At 36.7% G+C, this 24415-nt stretch overlaps 1 protein-coding gene across 1 annotated transcript in view; it reads right to left on the reverse strand.

The window, feature by feature from the left end:
• Window positions 1-16600: 16600 nt before the first annotated feature.
• Window positions 16601-24415, reverse strand: part of EDNRA (endothelin receptor type A) — a 34612-nt gene continuing 26797 nt past the window's right edge. Inside the window, exons 5-8 of the mRNA XM_050896126.1 lie at window positions 23082-23234; window positions 20792-20925; window positions 20276-20384; window positions 16601-18325 (exon numbers count right to left, since the gene is read on the reverse strand). Of these exons, the coding sequence (XP_050752083.1) occupies window positions 18185-18325; window positions 20276-20384; window positions 20792-20925; window positions 23082-23234 (537 nt within the window). The 3' untranslated portion in view covers window positions 16601-18184. The remainder of the gene's footprint in view (window positions 18326-20275; window positions 20385-20791; window positions 20926-23081; window positions 23235-24415) is intronic.

Genomic DNA, 24415 nt, shown 5'->3' on the forward strand with positions numbered 1-24415 from the left:
TTCAGTGAGTGCCTGCTTGTATTAGTCTGCTCCCTATACAACGTGATGACTTCTGTGGGTGTACCAAATGCAAAAATTTTCCTTCATGCACTGTATAAAGACTCTAAACTCTGGATTCAGTTATGCAGGCCAGGAAGATGAAAATCAGATTATGTGATACTTAGGAGTGCAGTGCTTTGTCTTTTTCTAGATCTGTCCTAGATTCAGCAATAGGGATCTGTCAGATAGAACCATAGAATCATAGAATTATTTAAGTTGGAAAAGACCTTTAAGATCATCGAGTCCAACAGTTAACCTAGCACTGCCAAGTCCACCACTAAACTATGTCCCTAAGCTCCACATTTACACATCTTTTAAATACCTCCAGGGATGGTGACTCAACCACTTCCCTGGGCAGCCTGTTCCAGTGCTTGACAACCCTTTCTGTGAAGAAATTTTTCCTAATATCCAGTCGAAACCTCCCTGGCGCAACTTGAGGCCATTTCCTCTCATTCTATTGCTCGTTACTTGGGAAAAGAGACCAACACCCACCTCGCTACAACCTGCTTTCAGGTAGTTGTAGAGAGCAATAAGGCCTCCCCTCAGCCTCCTTTTCTCCAGGCTGAACAACCCCAGTTCCCTCAGCTGCTCATCGTAGGACTTGTGCTCTAGACCCTTCACCAGCTTTGTTGCTCTTCTCCGGACATGCTCCAGCACCTCAATGTCTTTCTCATAGTGAGGGGCCCAAAACTGAACACAGTATTCAAGGTGCAGCCTCACCAGTGCCGAGTACAGGGCGATAATCACTTCCCTAGTCCTGCTGGCCACGCTATTTCTGATACAAGCCAGGATGCTGTTGGCCTTCTTGGCCACCTGAGCACACTGCCGGCTTGTACGATATGATAGAATGAACAGAATCTCTCTTCCCTTCTCTCTTGCTTCCTTTCTCTATTTCTCTCCATGCTTGTGGTCAGTTCTTAAAATGACCAGATAAGAAACATAGTCTGAGCCTGATCTTTTTCTTCAGAAGTCAAAGGGAAAAATCCTTGTGATGTTAATGAAATCAGAATTGGGCTCCAAGTATTAATGGAAGAAGAAATTTTTTGAGAAGTTTCCTGTATAGTACCTATTATACCTAAAACTCACGCATTTCTACTGTGATTTGTCAAAGCTGCGATTTCTGCCAAGTCAGTATCTGTCTCAATACTTTAAAAAAAATTAATTAAAAGGAATTTTATAGTGATTTAAGTTCAAGTGCTCTGAGATGTGGTCTGTTAAGTGGCTGAAAAGACTGCTAAAAAGGAGAAAAAGAAAACTAAATAGGCTTTTCTTTCCAGAATACATGCATGATTTTGCTTTTATCCTTGCATGGATATGTTTAGCTAAAAGATTTGTAACAGCTTGTGCATATGACTAGGCAGTCATCATGGAACAAAATCGTAAAGACAAAGTTTTCACTTTTTGAGAAATGTTGGTATAAAGAAACATGAAGAGCTGTGAAGGTGAAAATAGACTTTGATCCCTGCCAACATGTAAACAGTAATGTGACTGGAAGATAATCTTCACACTAAATACATTTCTACATACCTACAAATAGATAGCTATTAGCTATTAGTGGAAAAAAAGGGTTTTTCAATAACCATGAAAAACCATAAACCCAAAACCTTTCCTTCTAAAGCAGCACTGTTGTTTAAACATGATAATATTAGAGGCTTTTTGGGTGCCTGTAACAAATTGCTTGATTTTGTGCTGCAGCTTAGAAAAATCCATGAAACAGACTGAAACTCCCTGAACTGGGCCTCTGGAAAAGAAAAAAAAAAAGCTTTTCCATATTTTAAAGTGGCTTTTTAGGCCTCCCGAGTCTTTCTGGCACATCATTCTCAGACCCTTATGGACTGGGATGCTGCCAAACAGCTTTTTTCCCACAAAACTTTAATAAACTTCGAGTGCTGGACGGAAGAGTAGTGCAATTCCCAAAGAGAGATTTCACTACAGGATTCCAAAATACCTACAATATAGAAACTAGCCTCTGAATGAACCCAGCAATATTTGTCCTTGGTCTTCTTACAAATACAAGAAATCAATTCTGTATCTTACACTGGTTTAGCACTTTGCTTTTCTCTGTTTAAGAAATTTTCTTTTACCAGAAATATGATTCCTAATATTTTTTTAGAAATTAGATGTGCTTATTCTAATGCAAGTTTACTATGATTTTGCCAGACATTAAACCATACTTACATTTACTTACAACCACATCAAAATATTTTGTAACTACAGATTATTTAGACACACATTGCCCAAAAGAAGAAACGTACTGGAGGAGTCATGGGCCATATTCAGCTCTCGGTTACCATGGCTAGAGGAACTGAATCCAAGCGAGTCTGTAGCATTTCTTTGGACTGTTATCTACAGCTAGACCTTGTCAAACTTTAGCATTCTCTAACTTCCATTGGAAACAAGAGTATCAGCTGCCATTGAAAATTGAGCTTTTCTATATAATTGCTTTTTTCTCCTAGACTTGCCTCTAACGCCTGTGCTACTTGGAGTTTGGCATAAGCTCATTTTATGTTCCAGGTAGGAATATTGTTTGTTCTGCATGTGCTTGAAGTAGTTCAAAGCTAAAGTAACAGGAAATTTCTTCTGATGTGTTTTGAAGGAAGTAAGTCCATAGGAGGTGGCAAAGAGAGAACTACAGCAAAAAGGTTCACATTAGTCATCTCAGACTCCTAGTCAGTGTGCTACAGCTGGTATTCCAGTCGTGGGGCAGAAGTACTGAACTTGATTGTTTCAGTTAATTTGTAGAGTGTTTATACATCAATAAACATAGAACATTTATATATCAGGGGATCATTATCACAACAGGCTTGGTCCTGTTCTCTGAGCCAGCACTCCCAGGTGCATGTGAGCACTCCTGTGGATTTGGCTGGGAGTTGCTTTCACATAATTCAGAACAGAATTTTGAGTCAAATGATTAATTCAGTTCTGAGAGACACTCAGACAATATCTGAAAGAAGAAATCAACTCACCTCTTAAGTATCTGGTCCTTACCCTGCTTACTCAGGCAAAGCTTCCACTGATTTCCAAGAATCCAGTTTAGCATGTAAAACAGCAGTTAAGTCCATTTCAGTGTGAGTTTTGCTAGAGTAAAGAGTACATAATTATCTTCAAAATTACATACTTCCCTTGCAAAACCCTGTTTTTATTTACTTCCATGATTCTGCAATAATACATTTTGTAGACAAAACTTTCCATGCTTTGTTATCCCTAAGCTGATTCCTTTTGGAAAGATAAAGGAAAATTTATTCAGCTACAGTTACAGATTTAGTTAAAGAAAAAATATATAATCAGCTTCAAAAATGTACACTTTTATGGTTTTGCAGTATTCAGAAACCAGACACCCTTAACACATCTAAGTACACTTCATAAATTGAATTAAGCAAGGAGAAATATCTTTTTTTATTTGGAAGAAAGATGTAAAGTCCCAAATACGTACAGTTTATGTGAATCCGTGTGCAATTGCGGAGCATATAGAGGCAGTTGTGAACACTGTACGTATATGCTCAAGTACATACATACTGTAATACACTTGAAACAGGATGGCATGACAAATAGGACTGGACTATTGATACTACTTTTTGAAGAATGTAGTCATTCACTTAGCAAAATACAGAGTGGACAGATTTTAGCCTTGCTGGTGGTGAACAAATCCTCCCAAACATAACTGTCCATAGAAAACATAAAAGAACAAACCTTTACACTTGGGAGATGCTTATTACTCTGAGTGTCATCTGTGATTAAGAACCCCAAATACAGCAATTTAAAAAGGAGTTACAGTGAAAAAAAAACCCAGGAATAAACAGTGAAAAATTAAAGCTTCAAAGTTTAATTTTTAAAGAAAATTTTAAAAAGAAATCTCTGAGAGATTCAGTGGAAATGGTGTCTTGGGGATTTGACCCCTAAACCCAAAGACATTATTAATGACTTATATTGATGATTTTCCAGGTAATTGTACTTTGACCTGCTTTGGAGTTCCACAAGGCAATGAAAGTTGCATCCCAGAGACACCATGCTACTTTTAGGTACCTGCTTCTAAGTATCTGAGCAAGAACATTTCAGGTGAAAGCCTGATAGGACTTGTAGACTTGTTTTTGGAAGGGCATGAGTGATTACTGATATTTTCTTGTAAGAAAACACATCTTTGGCATAAGGAAGATGACCGGCATGAAAAATTTTGACCCAAACAATTAGTATGCAAGTTTCAAGCAATGAAAAACCAAGTCTTATAATAACTGAACGTAAGAATCATAGAATCATAGAATCATAGTATCATTTAGATTGGAAGAGACCTTTAAGATCATCGAGTCCAACCATAAACCTCACACTGCCAAGGCCACCACTAAGCCATGTCCCTAAGTGCCACATCTACACGTAAGGAAACATAAGAAAATGTCTGAACCCAGGGAAAGTTTTTTTTCCTGTGAGGGTGACAGTATCGCAACAGATTGTCCAGAGAGGTTGTGGCGTCTCCATCCTTGGAGATATTCAAGACCTAACCGGACATGGTCCCGGGCAACAGGCTGTAGGTAGCCCTGCTTGAGCAGGAGGGTTGGACAAGATGACCTCCATAGGTCCCCTTCAACCTCAACCATTCTATGAGCCTGTGATTCTGTAATGCAGTGGACAGCGTAAATAACAAGCAGGAAGAATAGCCCCGTCTATGACACTGTTAACAATTTCTGAGCTGATTGTTTTAAGAGATGTGCCTCTCTATTTGAAGATTGCAGGCAGAATTTGAATAGTTTTGTAATTTCCTTCTACACGTGGCCTTGGCTGGCCTGAGTAGAAAACTATGCAAGGGCAACACTGTTATGGTGGAAGGAGCCTTGATGTGGAAGGAAAGTGTCATGGTTTAACCCCAGCTGGCAACTAAGCACCACACAGCCGCTCACTCACTCCCCCCGGTTGGGATGGGGGAGAAAATCAGAAGAGTAAAAGTGAGAAAACTCGTGGCTTGAGATAAAGACAGTTTCATAGGCAAAGCAAAAGCCATGCGCACAAGCAAAGCAAAACAAGGAGTTCATTCACCACTTCCCATCGGCAGGCAGGTGTTCAGCCATCTCCAGGAAAGCAGGGCTCCATCATGCATAACGGTTACTTGGGAAGACAAATGCCAGCACTCCAAACATCCCCCGCTTTCACTTTCTTCCCCCAGCTTTATATGCTGAGCATGACGTCCTATGGTATGGAATATCCCTTTGGTCAGTTGGGGTCAGCTGTCCCAGCTGTGTCCCCTCCCAACTTCTTGTGCACCCTCAGCCGTCTCGCTGGTGGGGTGGTGTGAGAAGCAGGAAAGGCCTTGGCTCTTTGTAAGCACTGCTCAGCAATAAGGAAAACATCCCTGCATTATCAACACTGTTTTCAGCACAAATCCACAACATAGCCCCATACTAGCTACTATGAAGAAAATTAACTCTATCCCAGCCAAAACCAGCACCGAAAGCTAGCCTATATATTTCATGATTAAATATGATGACCCTGAAGCATTTCCAGTAGAACTAGCTGCAGAAAAGCACTGGCATTCAAAGAGACAACTCATGCAGAACTACTTACTCTTCATTTTCTCCTTCTTAACAATTTCCCATGAAGTTTGTTAGTATACATGCTGTAATGTGAAGTTCCATCTTAATAATGAACTTTCACAGACTTCTCACTAAGAACACTGAATAAAAATACCACAATGTCTAATACCAACAGTTTCAAAGAAAAGGAGTTACGTATGTCTTTAGGTGATAGCTACTATATAATAATATCATTAGATAGGCAATGCACAGATTTAACACGAATAATCTAAACAGAGTACCAAAGCATGGAAAAGCAGGAAATCAAACCAAACATATACTGCTTATCCAGGAATGTTAGAAGTCAGTGAGATTGGGGAACTGGAATACCTGGTTTTCTGCAATGATATTGCTATAACAGATGTATTCAGAATTTGGCAGAAGGAAGATAATCAATGGAAACAGTGGGATGTCTTTGTAAGAAAAATATAGTGGGTTATGTCAGGGGAGAATTGATGTCATATGTGAAATCAGCGATAACCTGTATTAACCAAGTAACAGTCCCTCTATACTAAACCTGCAAATCTAATGTACAAATAGTGCATAAATAGCATAAAGATAGTAAAAAGGTAGTTTTTGTAGTGGCTGAACAGTATGGCCACAATGACTGACATATTGTGGGAGCTGGGAATGTTGTGAGGGTACGGACACACTAATAATGGAGCACTTCAATTACATGAGGTAGAGTGCATAAATGTAATGCTGGGACACAATGCTCAAACTTCCTATGGTATTGTACATGGCTGCTCTGGAATAGAAATCAGGGAACCCACAAGAGGAGAAGTCTGAACATGATTGTGGCAGTTCACAGGACTTGGGTAAAATAACTGCTATCAAAAAAAAAAATTTGAGGAACAACCTGATGAAGAATAATAAATACTTTTTCAAGCACATCAAGACCAGACAGATAGCGAAGACTTATAGATGTCAAAGGTATAAAAGGAAGCTTAGAGAAGATAAAGTCATAGCAGATTAGCTAAATCCATTGCATCCGCACTCGCTGTATTGGAGCATAAGTAGCTTCCCATAACAAAACTGTCTTGATAGTGGTTGTAAAGATCTGATTTAAACCAAGGAAGTACTTATAGGTCAAATCAGAAAAACAGTAACAAATCACTAGTCAAAATGGTATTTACGTAAGTATCCCGAAGAAACTTGTATGAGCTTTTAGCTGTAGGTGAAACAATGCATAGCAAACATATGCTCGGGGAGGGGGAAGAGAGGGAGATTTTGCATGAAACTGCAGATCAGTAAGCTAAAGTCTGTATTCAGGAAACCAGTGGAACCTATAACGAAGAATAGAATTAATGGCTGCATTGCTAAACATTACATATTTAGAAGAATCAACATGACTTTTGTAAAGGGAACTTATAGCTCACAAAATTATGTTCTGTGAGAGTGTCATTGAACATGTTCACAAGGGTTGTCATGTTGATATAATCTATTTGGATTTCCAGAAGACTTTTTACAAGATCCATCTTCAAAGACTTAAATCGACTAAGTTTTGATGGTACAAATACAGTGTTAGGAATTATTGCAGAGGGATAAAGAACAAAATAGATCATGATTATGCTGCTGCATCTAAGTCACGTTGGTCTCTCTTTCATCCCTTGCATCTTTAAAATAGCATAGTAGAACTCAAGAAAATACAGAAAAGGGCAAAAGATGATCAATGGTAGAGAACAGCTTTCATACAACATATGAGTAAACAGACTAGTCAGCCTGGAAAAGACATCTGAGTCTATAAACTCATGAGTAGCAAGGTAAACAAAGAGCAACTGTTTACTGTCTCTTAACACAAGAACTAGAGGATATTGAGGGAAATTATCAAATGGCAAGTTCATAGCGTAGCCTCACACAATGTAGGTTAAATCACTGGATTCATTGCCTCAAGATGCTATGAATACTGAAGGATTACCTAGGGTCAAAAAGATAAATTCATTGAGAAATACCCATCATTTACCCCAAATGTACTGATTCTCTTCTTCATACCAGTGAAGTGTTACTGTATGCTTATACTGTCCTTACACACTTCCCTAGGTGTCTGCTATTGATCGTCATGGGCGACAGGAAGATCTGACTCACTATAGCTGCTTTAGGTTTTTAGATTCTTATGATCATTAATACAAAGAGAGGCTGCTCATACAAAATAGAGCTGACTCTTGAGCTGGACAGGAATTTGTTAATTTTACATAGAGAGCTCTAAACTAATCTATTTTTATAGCATTAATTTTTTCTTGTACCATTTTTTTAAAAATTATTTTTACTTTTGAAGGACCTCTCAAGATATTGGCTTGTCCACTCCTTAAACTATATGCTACCAAAGCTGAATGTTTTAAATCACAGTTGCGTATGCTGAATGCAATTATTCCACATATAATCACACTACAGTCACATATTAAATCCCTACCTTGTGACACTTAATGTCTCTATATATTCATCCCAAACTGCATTTCTCTTTTCTGCTGCCATATTTCAATTGCAAACACATCACTTACTTGGTGATCACAGTCACCTGGAGGTCCGTTTCCATGATTCCATCTTCCCATTAGAGAACAGGTTCTGACTGTCTTCTTCAGTTGTATTTCTTTCCTTTTCCACAAATTGATACCATTTATCTTCTGTCTATGTTTATATACTTTTAGAGTTTAATCCATTCTATGATGTTATTATAAAATTAAATTGATTTACTTCCTTGTTTATAGTAAATCCTTTATGTTCTAAATCCTTTTTCTTTTTAAAGTAATACTTGTGAAAGGTGTTGGGCTGATTGTCCTAAAACATACATTTTCTAGCTATGTTGGGATCATGAACAATACAGCAAGAGCTGTAAACTCCCACACTGTTGAATTCCACACATTGCTCTGTTAATACACTTCAAGTTTGACCTGAAAGGGCTTTTTCTAGGCAGTGATTATTGGTGAAATTTCTAACGTAGCACTCCTGCAACTACACAGATAGAAACAAATGTTTTTGGTTTGGTTTTTTTTCTCTTTTTCTTGTAAACATGCAATTTTGGCACAAGAAGCTAGTTTATGTTAGATTCCTCTTTAAGGATAAAATCTGTAATTAAAGTGCTGAAGAGATTTTGGGTTCTGGACCTTTGTTTCTTTCCTAAAATTCATAACAAAAATCATGACTGCCAAAGATATGCTTGATCTAGTTCTAAATTAATTCATTTGAGCACCTGTAACCATTAATTACAGTAGCATGTTATATCGTTTGCTGTGCTGCTGAGTTAAATTTAGGCTGTCTAGGCTGAGCTCTTTGTCTGTGTAGTGAGATTACAAATACCAAATCTAGATTAAAGTTAATTTGGCTGTATCTGTTTACATCTGTAGTTCGACAGCTCTGGAACTGTTTGTAATAAAAATATTAATCCATTGCACATTAGACTTCAGAATCTTCTATACTATACATATCTAAAAGTTAAAAATTTTATTTATTACTCTTAGCTTAGTATAAGGATTGCATAAAACCTTTTGCTTCCTTGATGTGAGACAGAACCATTCATCTTTTTATTGATTGTGATTCTGAAGAGGCTTTGAGAGAAAAGTTGTGAAAAATTGATAGAAAGCCTTTCCTAAAGATGGAAAACTCATTTCAATAACAATATTTAATTGCTTTTTTCCCCATTAATTTTATTCTTTTTCTTATAATCACCTGCCCTACAACTGTTACATTTTAATTACTTTATCTTCAGGAACTACCCTGACAATTCAAGGTATGTTCACATTGGAACTTTTGGTATAGGGCAGTAGCACCTAAGGCCAGCTTTAGGCCTGGATAATGTTAACATTTGAAGTAGTGGAAGCAGTCCATGGTTCAACATAAATTAATTCATCCTGCTTATTGGCAATGATAAGTCAAGGATAAGAAAGGATCTCAGAGAGAAGGACAAGCTAATAAGAGAGATGTGAAGGACAAACTGTAAGCACCGAGTCAGAGAAATTGGAATTCAACACACAACTTCCAATTTCTCTAACTTGTGTATTAGACTATTTAGAGAAAGTTTCTGTTATCTTTTGAAGTTGCAGGGTTCTCAGGGTTCTGCAGAGTTTGGATAATGAAAAATAGTTAACACTCAAAATTTCTTGCAGATCACTACTTATCATCAAACTTCTAGTATTAAACATTATAAAGTTTCATTTTTAATGTTCTATAAAATTGTTATGCAGCCTATGTTGCCATGGGCTTGCAGAGCATAGTTTTGGAAAGAATTATTAGAGTGTTTATACAACACGTAGTTGAAGCAGCATTTGGAATAGATTTTCAGCTCCCTGGTGAGCTCAAAATTGTTCTTGAATTGCATTGTTTGTTTATTTGGGTTGGTCAATCCTTTCCATTTTCCACCTTGGCACCCACTGTAACAAATTGTTGCTAACACGTCTGGAACTGTTAACCGGTTCTAGGCATAGCATGGCAATTTGGGTTACAAAGTAGTGGTGAAGTAATCGTACTTGAACTAAGACGTAAACAGTATATTAAATTAATTATCTGTATCCAATTTTGAGACAACAGGGAAAAAATTAACCAATTATCCAATAAATTAAGCATTCTTATTTTCAATTCAAGGGAAGGATTATTGACATTTACTAGCAGATTAACTAAAAAGTAATCTACAAGTAATCTACTACCAAATGGAGCTTGATAAGAAGTATGTCAGGTTGGCTTAGTTATAGAGAGCTCCTTTTCTTGTGACATCTAATTCTTTTTCATGTAATACATTTTCCATATTATTTTACTTGATTATTTTATTTGCATACACAGCAACGTTTATGAAATCACATAGCCATGGCAAAAACTGCAAAGTGGGAATGACTGTACATGACACTTCTCATGCAGTGTTTAGTTAGTGCAAACTGTGTTTTCCCAAAGCCTAGAAAATACATCCTTAGCACAGCTAAACAACTAATCAGCTACAGAAGATGAAATTTTCTGAAAGGAGGCAGATCCCAGTGGTCTGTATATCAGGAGAATTGTAAGAGTTTTCAGTTTGACTCATCAGGGTAAACCCCTACAGAGATACTTTTCTCTTGTATATATCAACTTCTTCAGGAATACAGCATACTACATCCCCTGCAGTAATAAAAATTGATCCTGTGATTCCTCTGACATAGGATTGCTATATTTCTGAGAGATATGTGCTCACATTATAATATGTCCACATTGATTTCAGTGTAGACCAGAATTGTTTCAGTAAAACTGATCTGCATAATTGCAGTAGGCATGTCAGGGATACGTAATGTGAGGATATTCCAGCCAACTGTACATTTCCAATATCTGCCTGAACAGTGAAGAGGACACATGCAATAAGTGCTTTGACATAGATCATTCTATTGATATCTGTGCGATAACTTGTATAAGTAAGAGTTACATCTTGGAGTAAGGACAGGATCAGGACAATACTCTGGCTTTTCAGAATATCAATATTTTATACTGAGGCTTGTTCCCTGCAAGTAGACAGTCTTCCTGTTCTCCTATTCTGGCCACCTGCTCTCACACCTGGTGGAGTGGTGTGAGAGGAGAACCCTGTTACCTCTGACTTCTTTTATTAAGCTGATTTTATGGGAGGAAAAGTGTGCCAAAGCTTCTTTTCCCACCTGAACATATGAGATGATAATTTCGCAATTATTCATGCAAGCCCCACAGAATCTTTTACTTCTTCTGTCCTGTTTAGCTGTAATGGGCTTAGTCACATTGCCATAGTTACCATGCTGATGGGGCTCCATCATACATTCTGACTGAAATCCCAGTCCTACTGAAGTCAGTGGCAACTTTATCATTTACTTCAGTAGGTTCAGCATTTTATCCCAAATTACTACTTGAAACTTGAAATTACTTCAATGGCTGGTTTTAACTTTGAATAAGGTAATACCTTCAGCTGGCGAATAAAATAACATCCTGCTTTATTTTCTTATTATTTCAATCAGCGTAGATGCATTCAGTTCTTGTGTGAGCAAATTGTAATCTCGGGTAAGTAAAGCTAGACTGGCTAAGTCTTGATGCCATTTTCATACTTTCCAAGCAGATTATAAAAAACAAAATAAAACAAAATTGATAAAATGTATAGAAGTCCTTAATTGGAAACATAAATCAGTTCCGAAACACAGAACTGGGATACAGTTCATATGTAAGACCACTTCTAGTCTGAAAAATTTGGAACTCTTAGAAGTGAATTTGATCTTTCTTTAGCTGCTTTTTTATACTGAAGTTGTAGCCAACAATTTTCTTTGTAGATTAACCTCATGCCTTTATCCCAGCCATATTTCAAACATAAGCTTAAACAAATTTGGGTGTCCAGGCCAAATTCTTGTATTTGTCATGAAGTTAATTTACCCAATTTTCAAATTTACTACTGTGCTAGTCTCTTTTCTAGAATATTGAATATTGAAACAAAGTTTGATTGTTATGAATGTATCAATTCTTTTCTATTTCTCAACAAGCCCTTTTATGTTAAAACATTTCGGTATTTGATTGCCCAATGGGCTATTTGGAAGTGCTTATAGTTAAATTACACAGTATTTTTTTCCTGCTTTCTCTCTAAATGGCTCACACTTTTTAAGTAAATCGAAGAGAAGATCAGGGTTTTTTTTATAGAAATGCACTTTATATGGAAGAACAACCACTGGTTAAGGTTCTGTGCAAGCAAATTCTCCTATATACAAATGGTCATAAAAAGGAAATAATTCAACATTTTATTCCTTGATTTTGGAGGATTCCTTGGCATTGGAGTTGTTGCAGCTCATTTGTGATACAGGAAACTCAGAAGATGCTGGATATTACAAAAAATATTAGCCAAAGACTTTTTTGCAGTGCAAGAAGTCAATGTTAGTTAACACTCAGTAAGGCATCTCCCTTTCTTCACAATTATCACTGAGGTTGAGATGTCTCTTGGAGCTAATACTTTAGAGAAACATTGCAGGGAAATCAAAGAATCTTGCATTGGACAGTTAAGTCTTCCTAATCTCCAGAATTTAGACCTATTTTATATATGGAAGCATAAAGATTTATAGCCCTTATGTATTTTATTCCAGCTTATGTAACTGTGGACATTCTCATTATTCATGTAAACATCTACTCTTTTAATTATTATTTTAATTCTGGTTGAGTTAGCAAAAGTGATATAGTTTCTTTTTCTTCTGTAAAAAAATCCATGTATTTTCCACTAGTAGTACTGAACTGTAGTATTCATTTGTCCCAAGAGTACTATGTTAATTTTCTGTTTAAATCTTGACCCTAAAAATCTGTGACTTTTCTGGTAGTGTCCTTTAATTGTTCTTCTGTATTGGAATATACCATGTATCTGGAGATGGATGCTTTATTAATACTGTGTAGATATTTGAAAGAAAGCTAATCCAAATGTATACTTTATTTAGAGGCAATACCAAGGAGGCCACTGTATGACAATTTTGGAGGGGAAAAGACACAAAAACTTTATACACAGAGATTTCAGTAAATATGAAGTGTGACTACAGGATGGCACAGTGGTGTCTAGTAATGATGGATTTCTAATCTTCCCCTATGTTTAAAATATATAGCAGAATGCATGTTCTCTGAGATAGCTTAGAAATGCTTCTCATATTAATTGTTTTGGATGCTTGATTCAGTAACTTGTAGACTCAGTCTTGTTACTCCCAAGGAGTAAAACAGCATGAGATTAAAGTAAAGGCCTTATTCTGAGATGCACCAAGTATTTCCAAATCATTGATTTCAGAGCAGTTTGCAGATACTCAGTTACTCTGAGAAATGTGGGCAGAGTGCTGCTGAAGAATGGAATAAATTCTTTTTTCTTATCAGTTGTAACACTTGTTATGTTGAGCTTTATTGTAATAATAAGCTACTGTAACTAATGAGACTGCAAAACTGTGACTTAAGCAACAGTTCATTTCAGAAGCAGTGGTATCTGTACAGGGAAAAAGCTGTTTCTGATGAGATACTAGAGGTCAATTAATTTCATCTTCCTTTAGAGAAACTGGAGATGACCTACATTTTTTAATTTAGTTCTTATCTTCCTTTCCCACACTTGGATTAATGATAAGCTCTGTTTCTTTTAGAGCCACATTTTAAACATGCCTGGTTTTGGTTGGTGTTTTTTTCCTATGCAACTTGGGAATTGTTTCTGTTCTGTAAACTCTTTATGTGTCTTCTCTTACTCTGATTTTGGAGATAATTGCCTTTATTTAGTCATTGAAAGGGTGAGGAGTGTAAATTAGGAATACTTCGCTGAGCCAAGCTTTGCACAACTGATTGTCTGGAAGAAATTTTGCAAGGCAATGTTAGCATGCAGTCCAACTGTGTTTCTTCTAATGAAAATGCATGCTTTGCCTCAGGGACATTTGAGCAGAAATCTGTTCATATAAATGCAGCAGAATTTGAATTTGTACTACGTCTTCTCGCAAAATGAAACCCATAAGGGTTCACAGAATCAAATGATATAGTAACAAGATTGTGGTAAATATGTAAATGATGAGAGAGAAACAGCAAAAAAGCAAGTAATTCCACAAGCAATGGAACTTACAAATACTGGTTTCCAAGAATTTGTGTGTTGTGGTTTGATTCTCAGATGTCTTACAAGTTGCAAGCTCTGATCAAAGCTTTTTCTGCATCTGTAATGTTCATAACTTCTCTCTATCATGTGAATTTGTTGAGTACATATAAACTCAATTTCAGCAATTTTCTGCATAGAGCACGAGTAGGATCTTGTTCTTCTACCCATCCTGCATTTTTTGTGAAATTCTCTAACTTCATAATGATGATAACTCTGTTCTGTAAAATTTATTGAAATTGGGTAGGGGGTTCATAGTCGTTTTTGAAAGATGGAGGGACAGACAGGTAAACATCTGAAACTGACTGTATTAAAAGCAAAAATAAACATATTCAGACATGAGGGTTGCATAAGCCTCCTTTCACAGAACCAAGCTAACAGTTCTATCAGGTGAGATTTATGATGAACTACTACATCGGCATTTTTTTCCAAAGCACAGGAGCTGGCTAGGTCAGGCCTGCAGCACAGGCTTCATATGAATTCACATTCATATGTAAATAAATACAAACATAAATATAAGCGAAAACCTATGTATGCTGTATCTTTGAAGCAAATAAGTATAAAAGATAGCAAAAAGGAAATGTTCAGTGAGGTAGTTTGAAAAAAATGCATATTGAAAACAAGGAGAATAACTGGATTCTAAAATTAAAGAAAACTCTGCAAAGTGTTTGAAGTTGAGATATGAGACTGTATAGGAGGAAACAGTCAATGAAATTTTACACTGACTGGACTGAAAAGAGTTGGGAACTGTGAAGTCCACTAAAAAGATGATTGTGATAGTTAAATAGATTTTGAGTATGATGAACAGATGTTACAAAAAGTTTAAGAAATTGATCTGAAACTTGTGGCATAGAGATCCCGTCAGATGCAGAGAAAAGCTAGGCTTGGTTCAGCTGAGAGGAATGTAAATAGCAGACATAAAAACTTCTGTAAAATAAGAGGAGGATGGAAGGATACTTGTTGTGGAAAGTTGTTCTGATGTAAAAGAGAAAGCAGCTTCTGTGCAACAGCAGAGGAAAATCCTAACTAAACCTACACTGTTTTTGATGCACAAAGAGAAATGCCAGAGCTCATTTTTGCAGAACTTAGCAGGAAAAGGAAAAGTTAAATTTAAATATGGTTGAATTTCAGAATTGTGGAAGACTTTGTCCATTCTTTTGGAAAGGTAGCTTGTTCAGAATTGAGGGTAGATACAATACTAGGAGGAATATTTACCATTATCAGTGGGAAGAGTAGGAGAGAATTTAAAAAGTAAGTACCTTAGTAAGTTTTACAGAAACAGTTCCCCCCTCACCGTAATTGCCACATTGTAACACCCTTGGTCCTTATGATTGGTTTATGAGTAGGAGCAGCCACTGCCAGTGAAAATACAAAAGAGCATGCATGGCAAAAAAGAGTCTGAGACCTCCCGAGACCTCACTTGTCACAGTTATTTAGGCTCTGTCTGTCCTTCCACTGGCTGGAGGAGATGGAATGAGGATCACAAATTAGTTTTTGCAGGCTTTGATCCCTAAGTAACCTTCCAAAAATCATTCTAAAGCATTCTAAAAAACACCTCTCAGATCTGTTAGATACTTTACTCCCTTTTTTTCTTTAGTTAAAAAGTTTTGTATTTTATAATGTTGCTGCTGAGGTCAGTCAGCTCTTTGGGGAGTAGGAAGATATTTTTTCCATGTAGGCTGAACTGGCTTCAAGTATGCTTTGTGTGTGCATGTGCATATATCTTTGCCACATAATAGAACCAACTATTGGTTTGAAAGCAATAGATGTTTGAAGTGTTAATGATGAAAGGAAAACTGATAGCTTTTCATGACTTGTGGTTGGTATCAGGGCTGGTACAGCCTAAAAATCGTCCGTTTCAGGGTCTGAAACTTCTGCAGGTAGATGCTTTTTTTTGTAGAAGTTATGAGTCCTAAAGTTTCTGTCCTGGATTGTCTCTACTGCTCACTGTCTTATGTAGACAGGTAGAAAAGGTTGTCTCTGAACAATCAGATTATTGATTTGCTGGTATAGTATGAACTTTTTGGTTCATCTAACCATCAGATAAATAACAGAAGAGAGGAATGCACACAAAGTTTTTTCCTGCCTTGAAATAAAGAAGGGGCAATTTACAACTTAAATCTATTCCTCACGTCTGTTTTCTGTGTACCTTTATCATCCGCTCAATATATTCTGTCAAAGGAGCAGTGAAGGTGTCAGGATGTAAAGAGACTTAGTACTTCAACCTTCTCAAAGGAAAGGCTTGTTACACATTTACTATGATTTTTGATACAGTTTGAGGATGAAATGTTTTGAATAAAATTCAGCCAGGTCTCATTCAATACCATGCTCTTAGGCACTACTACAGAGCACTGTCAGAGGACTGTTTTTAGGTTTATAACATATGAACATAAATTTGTATGTATTTATACATGCATATATGTCACAGAGACAAAAGCACACAAAAATACATAAACCAATTTAAAGAACTTTTTTTTTAATATACTTTAGAAGATTTGTGTGAATGTAAACATTTGGGAAACTTGTGTAGCAGAAGTCACTGTAGGCACTAGCATTTTGACCTCGTAAATAAGAATATGCAGGATTATATCTTTCACTTGAAATGTAATGGATGTTTAAAAATTTATGGAATTTTAATTACTGCTTCTTAGCCTGGCACAACAGATGCTATAAATTTCCTAGTAGATTTGTGCATGAGGCATATTATATATGACACCACACTATTTAATTCCACTATTTAATGAAAGGCTACCTATTAAAAATTTTTATAGCCAACCAAGGAATCTCTTGCCATGTAACCATAATGGATGGAAATAATAAGTAAATCATCAGTTTACATGTATGCAAGCAATATTTTCTATATATTATTCATAGCATTTTGTATGGTTAACAATTCTGATAAACTATCAAACCCCATTAAATCTTTGAATGTTGTGAGAGTAAGACAAAGAACTCTGTAAGCATAAGGCACAAAATATCCTTGTGCACATCCAACTGTTATGGACTTCCACAGTTCTGCATTCACTATGACTTTAACCTCATGTTCACAATGTGTAAGTAGTGTTGTGCATAGTTGCTATGATAATAACCATATTGTCAGAACTCTTTGGACAGCTTTAATAATGTTTCACTGTGTTCCACTACCCTCATTTTGACTTAGATTTAACGCAGCTATAGTCTAAATAGTTTAATAGGTTCATATAGTTTAAGAATTAACACGACAGGTTAATTAAAAACACATTGTAAGGTGCCCCTCTGTGGGCATCTTTAATTCTTTTTGCTGATATAGATTATGTTTATTATGGTTATTTTGTACAGAGCATTAGAATAAATAACACAGTATAGTACTGTATTATTAATACCTCTCTTTTTGGTATTAATCTGTGCTTAAGTGCCAAATGTTGATGCTACTTTAAATGGTCTCTTCCTATTTTTGAGTACTGAAGTGCTACAAATGTGAACTGCCCAGCTAATGTCCTGACCCATTGTAACATAAGTAAATAAAATACTGGTGTGGACCAAAACATTTTCCAACATAAACCTGAAAAACAACAACAACAACATGCAAAACATACTGGTGCATGGAATATATCCACCACACAAATAAAAATTAAAAGACAAATGGGCAGAGAGAAAATATAGTCACGGACAGATTCCATTTTGATATCTTCTGAAAAATTCTGGAGTGATTAATTCTAGGTGACAATCAGGTAAAAAGATTGTATTGTACCAGTCACAGACACTGGACAGTTCCTGCTTGGTTCAGAAGAGCAAACCACCTGTGTAGTTCAAGTCAGTTTTTTGGTGTCATAATCACATCAATATAATTTTCAGAGACAGAATTACCATCCAGTGGATCTCAGTTCACAGAACATCACAGTTATAGTCAGTCAATCTACTCAGTCACCTCTAGAAGTAGGTACAAGGGTGCACATGTCTGAATTGATTATGGAACAGTCACTGGGCTTCCTGTTGAAATAGCTTTGTTGTGACTTTTTTTTCCTGTTTGATTCTGAAGTGGTATCAGAGTCCTTAATTTTCAGTTTATGCTGTCTTTATGGCTGCTTCGATCTGTATTGTGATTGTTTAGTTCTTGATTTTTCCACTGAATGCTTGTTCCATTCATGGGCACTGAAGTCACTAGACTCTTAGATTGGGAGCAGCAACAGCAAAGACATGACTGGAAATAAAAATAAAAATAAAAAAAAGGTTAACACAAATCTATCAACTCTATGCAGATTGCCAGCCATATTTTTCATTCAGAAAAGAACAGATTATTCTAGCTGAAGGGAATGATAGCTGTACTTAGGCAAATTTTTTATCCTAGGATGCAAACAATTCTTGTGATTAAATATCACAAACACAGCAAATTAGGCCCGGCCTGTGCCTCTTATTTAAGAAAAACTTTCACAATATCAAAAGGAAATTGACTAAGGTAAATAGATTGAGAACCAACAGAACTCAATACATATTGTAAGAAAGAGCTGGGTTTTTTTTTTCTCTCTTTATCACTGCACTTCAAACTTAGGTATCAGCGTGCTGCTTAGCATGTAAGAGAAAAGAAGAAGATTCCCCAGCCTGTGACTTAGGTCTCGTCTCACATCTTAGAAGAAGACAAAATCGTTTAGGAAAAGGGACAGTGAATATATTGAGGTGTATCACTTTTCACAGTTAAGAATGAAGGTCATTCAGGATCATACTCCCAGGTTCTTCACAGGCTGGTATGTTCAGTTGTCTCTTCTGAAAGGAGCAGGAAGGATTCTTTAGCTATCCTCCCCTCCCTTCACAAAAACTAGTGCCTAATTCTATGTAGATGGAATCTCTACTTCAGGGGAAAGAGTTAGGGCCTCAGAGGAGCAATGGCAATAACAGCAGTAGATCAATGACTTCTGTGAACTCAGTGAGAAGGGAGTGTTGCAGAGAGCTAAAGCCAGACTTAAGATACATGTACTATCTATCTGTGGGTGGGTATGTAAAATAGCAACAGAGGTAGGATGAGAAACTCAAATACAAAACGGAAAGATTGCCTGAATTAATGACCTTGATACTAGAAGGGAAAGGGTAAGCTATAATGAAAAGCTGGGAAGGATTAAATAATAGCTGAAAATTCTTTAATTAGAGTTGTTGGATGGTAATTTTATTTGGAAGGACAAATGGGGAGAATGAACTAATTGTATGAGGAGCAGCCTGGTAGTACCCACTGTTACTTCTCCCTTTCACCTGATGACACGTTCAGGCGTATTATCCTCTCCACAGTTCCCAAATGAAGTAGGGGACTGTAAAAAGCAAAGCTGACTTATTTATCATGTGAAAATACTCCCTTAAAATAGTTTGTAAGGCTGAGCAGGCTACAGACAAACAAGTATTCCCTATTCTAATAATTTATTACATTTTTTCAGTAGCTTGAGTTGCCTATTCGCAGACTTAAAGTTTAGTGGTACAGTCCTGTCATCTTCTGTTTTTCTTTGCAGATAAAGCTATTTCAGTCTTCTTTTTCCATGTCATTACTTTCTTTACCACTATATGCTCTCATTTTATTTCTTCCTGTATTGCCTTTGTTAGGTGAACGGGGACTTGCAGAGGCACAGTGTCACAAGGAAATTATTTTAGCCTTAAAATATGTTTTCATGTGTAGGAACTAGAAAAATGCAGGTAAAAGCCATAATGCATATTTAATTGCCAAAGACAACTCAGGTGCCTGCTTTGGTATTCAAGCCTGAAAACTTTAGTCGTTAATGGCATTGTTTATCTACAGGCAGCTTGGTGTCCTATGTATGTGTTCTTTGTCTTCATCTAGAGTGGGAAATAGGTTATCAACCAAAGTCTATTTCATGTACATCACATGCAGATAAATAATACTTACAAGAGCATGTCTATCTCAGTTTACATGTTTACATATGAGGACTATGTATGTCAAACTTATTTACTGGTTTAGCAATTCAGATAAAGTGGATAGTTCCACTTTCAGTTTGGTATGTGTGCTATGTGAGCTGCTAGCTGGTAAACTAGACAATTTATAATCTTTCATTCCTTTGCATGCCTCTTCTCCCAGCTGCTAAAAATAGATAATAACTAAGTGGTTTAGTACAGTTCATTAACTGGACATAAAATCTTATCAAGAATATCTTACCTGGAAACAGTTTTTAAACTTCTTGCTCACAAAATACAGAGCTATTGGGTTTATACAAGAGTTCATGGTTGCCAAGTTGATGCTGATATAATCCAATGGCAGCAAGAAACTAGGCAACAAAAGAGAAAGCAAAACATTTAAACTGTTCATATACTGTAGAAGGACCCGTGCTCTTTGTGGTTACAATCTCTTCCATCACAGAAACTAACTCTCTCTTACTTAACTCCCCCAATCTAATCTTGTGCCATGCCAGCTCTATAATAACGTGTCTCACAGAAGTTCACAAAGCCCAGAGGAGAGTGATTGCAATGGTGACAGGCAACATTTATTGAAATTATGCTACCCCATTAAAACTGAAATCCCTGAAAATGGATGCAGCTGAAAAGTCATAAAATAAAGTGTTTGCTCTTCTAACACCACAGTTGCATGCACAATGACATTTTTCACATAAACTCCAAGTGTATGGCATTATATTTTTTCAGTATAAACAATTGATTGACATAGAAAATGAAGTACCTGAGCAGTTCACATCTGCCGGGGTCTCTTTCATTGTATACCATTTTCTTCAAAATTCGGCTCAAATGGAGAGGGAACCAGCAAAGAGCAAAAATCACTACTAAACAGAAAACTGTCTTTGCAACTTCTCGACGCTAGAAAAAGAAGTAAAGATAACGATGACTGAGTGCCTAATTCATATTTGTAGGTGATTGTAGTGTAGTGATGTTGGCAGCAAAGTAATCTAGATAAAGCATGCAAGGATTCCCAAAGAGCAGCTTCCAGACTACCTGATGTCCCTGAACTTTTTTTTATGGGTCTTGTCATGCTCTTGATTCTGGCCATCCTCAGCAGAACCTGCTCATTATGGAGACTGGAGCAGCTGGAGCACACAAGTCATTGCCAGGACATTGTAGATGTTAGCCAAGGAAAATCCACTGCTGGGCTTTCCTGAGCCTGATTACTTTCCCAGCCCTTCTTATTCCTCTACACCGGATTAGTTTTCTGGCAATCCCTCAGATAAACCTCTTTCTTCAGAAACATGCATAATCTGCAAGAAAACTTCTTCATATATGAGGGAAACTGGGATCACACCTGTTTGATAAACCACTTGTACCTAATCCTTGATGTGGGGCAATCCGTAAACCCAAGGCACCTAAATCAATTGGCAATAAAAGTTCCATTCAACCACATACCCAGTCAGGATGTCAAATTCTCTCTGATGTATTATTTTATATTTAGTATGCATCATGTTACATAAAAAGATACTGCATAGTATATTAATTTTGCTATGTGATCCTTGCTATGTGATCTTGATGTTCTTAAGTAAATAGTTCCTCTACAAAAAAAATTTTAGAAATGTCTGTATTACAGCTTAATCTCATAATACTTAGGAAATAATTTCAATTTAATGGATATTTTATATGGCTCTAGAGATTTACAGATGTTTTAGTGGATTTTTGGCAATGCGTACCAGTGGTGTTTGGTAGGCATGGATTTGATAAAGAGAAGCATATGAAGGGGTAAGAATACCACTTCTGAAACTGCCACTGTAATGTAACAATAACAACCATTGCAAGGCTCTGTCATTAAAAAACTTAAAAGTCAAATGTGTGATTACAGTAAGTCTTGTTAGGCTTTGAATATGACTATTATTGTTTCTTCTTTCATATAACAGCAGTTTTTATCAAAATACAGAAAGGATCGTGACTAGACATTAATATGGACAAGGCTGTAGGGAAGGAATAAAGAAGGGCAAAAGGTGATAGTTAAGAAGACAAGTGTTTGTAAATTGTGGCATAAAGTCATCCTCCAGCAACCACTCTGCGTAGCTTGCTGGGCACTGCACATCAGGATGGGGAAGCTGGAGGGTGAACTCCCCCACCCCGTACATACCATTCTAGTTCTAATGGGTGGAGTAGCTTGTGTGTGGCCCTAGGACAGACTTGTGTTGCAGGCCCTGGGGCCTGATGAGGGGAAAAAGTGGAGGATCTGCACAAGGGGAGGATTTTCCGGTCTGCCCTAATCTGGAATGAACCATCAGAGGAGGAACCTCTGAGAGAACTCACACCGATGCAGAGGGGACTGCTTTAGGGATTCACATCTGTGATTGTGGAATTTGGAAGAAAGAGTGGAATTTGAGGGGCTGACGTTAACGCAGGGGAAAAGCTACAGATTGTTTTTAAAATGTCAGTTAGGAATTAAACATCAGACAGTGCTGCAAAAACAGCAAAGTGAGTTCTGACGGTTCTGTGAGTGACTTTACTCTATGATCATTTGTTTGTACTATTCTCCTGTTGCTCTTTTCAAAGCAGTTACAGTAGTGGTACTGCAACAGTCCAATAACCCTGAAAAAAAAATCCACTCTATTCTAAACCATGTTATTCTACAATTGCTTTTTCTATGAAACTAAAGTTGCATGTCAAAGTGTGCCAAAAGTAGGGAGGACCCATGGAGTCATATCTTTATGAATAAAAAGAAACATTTTTTTGGCAAATCTTTGTAGTTCAGTTTCAAAGCATTTAGCCAGTAGTGATTTGAGGTTAAAGAGCAGGAGAGCACAACTGTCATACATACTTAAGAAAAGAAAGAAACTGTCTAGTTTCCTGAGCATGCTGTCTTTAATACCTCCTTATACTATGATTTAGTCTTGTGTTCCGGGTTTAAATGAATACCTTAATGTCATAAATAACTTACATCCTCACTTTCTATTTCCGTAATTTACTGTATTTAAGTACACTTTGAAATATTTCTAAGCTAACCCAAAGAGAGAAGAACAGTATTTTCAAACATTGGTGTTCCTAATATTTACCTGCTTAAGATGTTCACTGAGAGCGATTCTCAAGTTGCTGTTCCTTCTGTTTAACATTTCACAAGTCATTAGCGTATAAAAGATGGCAGTACATGCCAGTGGCATGCAGAAATAGAAACCAAACAGCCACCAATCCTTTGCATCTTTGTAAAACTGTAGATAAAGTAAAGAAAACAGAAGATATTTTCTTATGATTCAATGGAAAGTACCACAGAAAGGTCTTGGGAAGTGTGACAGTTGGTGCACTGGTGCCTGTCTACTGGTAAACAGCACAAATTATGTAAACCTCCTTATTGTTGATCTGTTTTGGACCAACATCAAAATGGGAGTTGTGGCAGTGTAAACATTTATTTTACCTTATGGATAGCCTGCCTGTACCTTTGTTGCAATCTGTCTTGGGTTGGAATTAATTTTTTTTGGTTGTGTTTCTGAACATTTACACTCATTCATGAAAACTGGTATCCAGTTTCATGAAAAAGACATGCCAAAATGTAGACAGTGTCAGTTTGAGATAACAAATCTTACTAAAAGCTTGTCTCAGGAAATGCCATTTACCTCTATGGCTTCTGTCCTGATTCCAAAAAAGGAAAATTCAAAATGTCTTGTAAGTTTAATCACCTTTTGTTATCAGTGAAAAGATTGGTAGTTGGTTTGCTTATGTACTGGGCAGATAGGAGCCACTTTGTAAGTGTTTGTCTGATATATGCAAAGCTTAGGATGGGTGGCTTCTAGTGGTACAGTTACTTTTAACATTTTGCCTGCCATTCATACCATTTGCCTTTTGTGACAGGACACTGAGGGACTTGATAGAGTAGTGCTTTGCTGTGTAATTTTAAGTGTTAGCTGTGATTTAAGCTGTGGTTTACGTTAACACATTTATGTATTATGGGAAATACTACATTTCACAAAACATTTAAAATTACTCTTTTCTGTAGACGATTATATTTTCAGACTTGAAAAAATATTGTATCTTGGTTTTTAACTTTTATGCTCAGCCAAAAGTGTGCACTGAAATATGGCATTTTAAATGCTTCCTGTCTCTATGTTATTAGTCACTGAGATGGATGTGTGTAAAAGGGAACCTTCTTTCTCATAATCTTTCCCCTAGCTTGTTTATTCCTAGTGGACGTGCTCTTGTAACATCACAGTTCCCACACCAAATGTCAAAATGCTAATAACTGAGGATTATATGAATCCTGTTTGAAAAAGTCAAACTTTTGACATCTTGTTTACATTTAAAACTGAATGGTATTAAACTTTGAAAGATGAAATGGATGCAATTAATAGACTGGTATTTAATAATGTTCATTTTTAAATCTGCTTTAGTTACACTA

This window comes from Gymnogyps californianus, chromosome 4, assembly GCF_018139145.2.
Source record: "Gymnogyps californianus isolate 813 chromosome 4, ASM1813914v2, whole genome shotgun sequence".
NCBI lineage: Eukaryota > Metazoa > Chordata > Aves > Accipitriformes > Cathartidae > Gymnogyps > Gymnogyps californianus.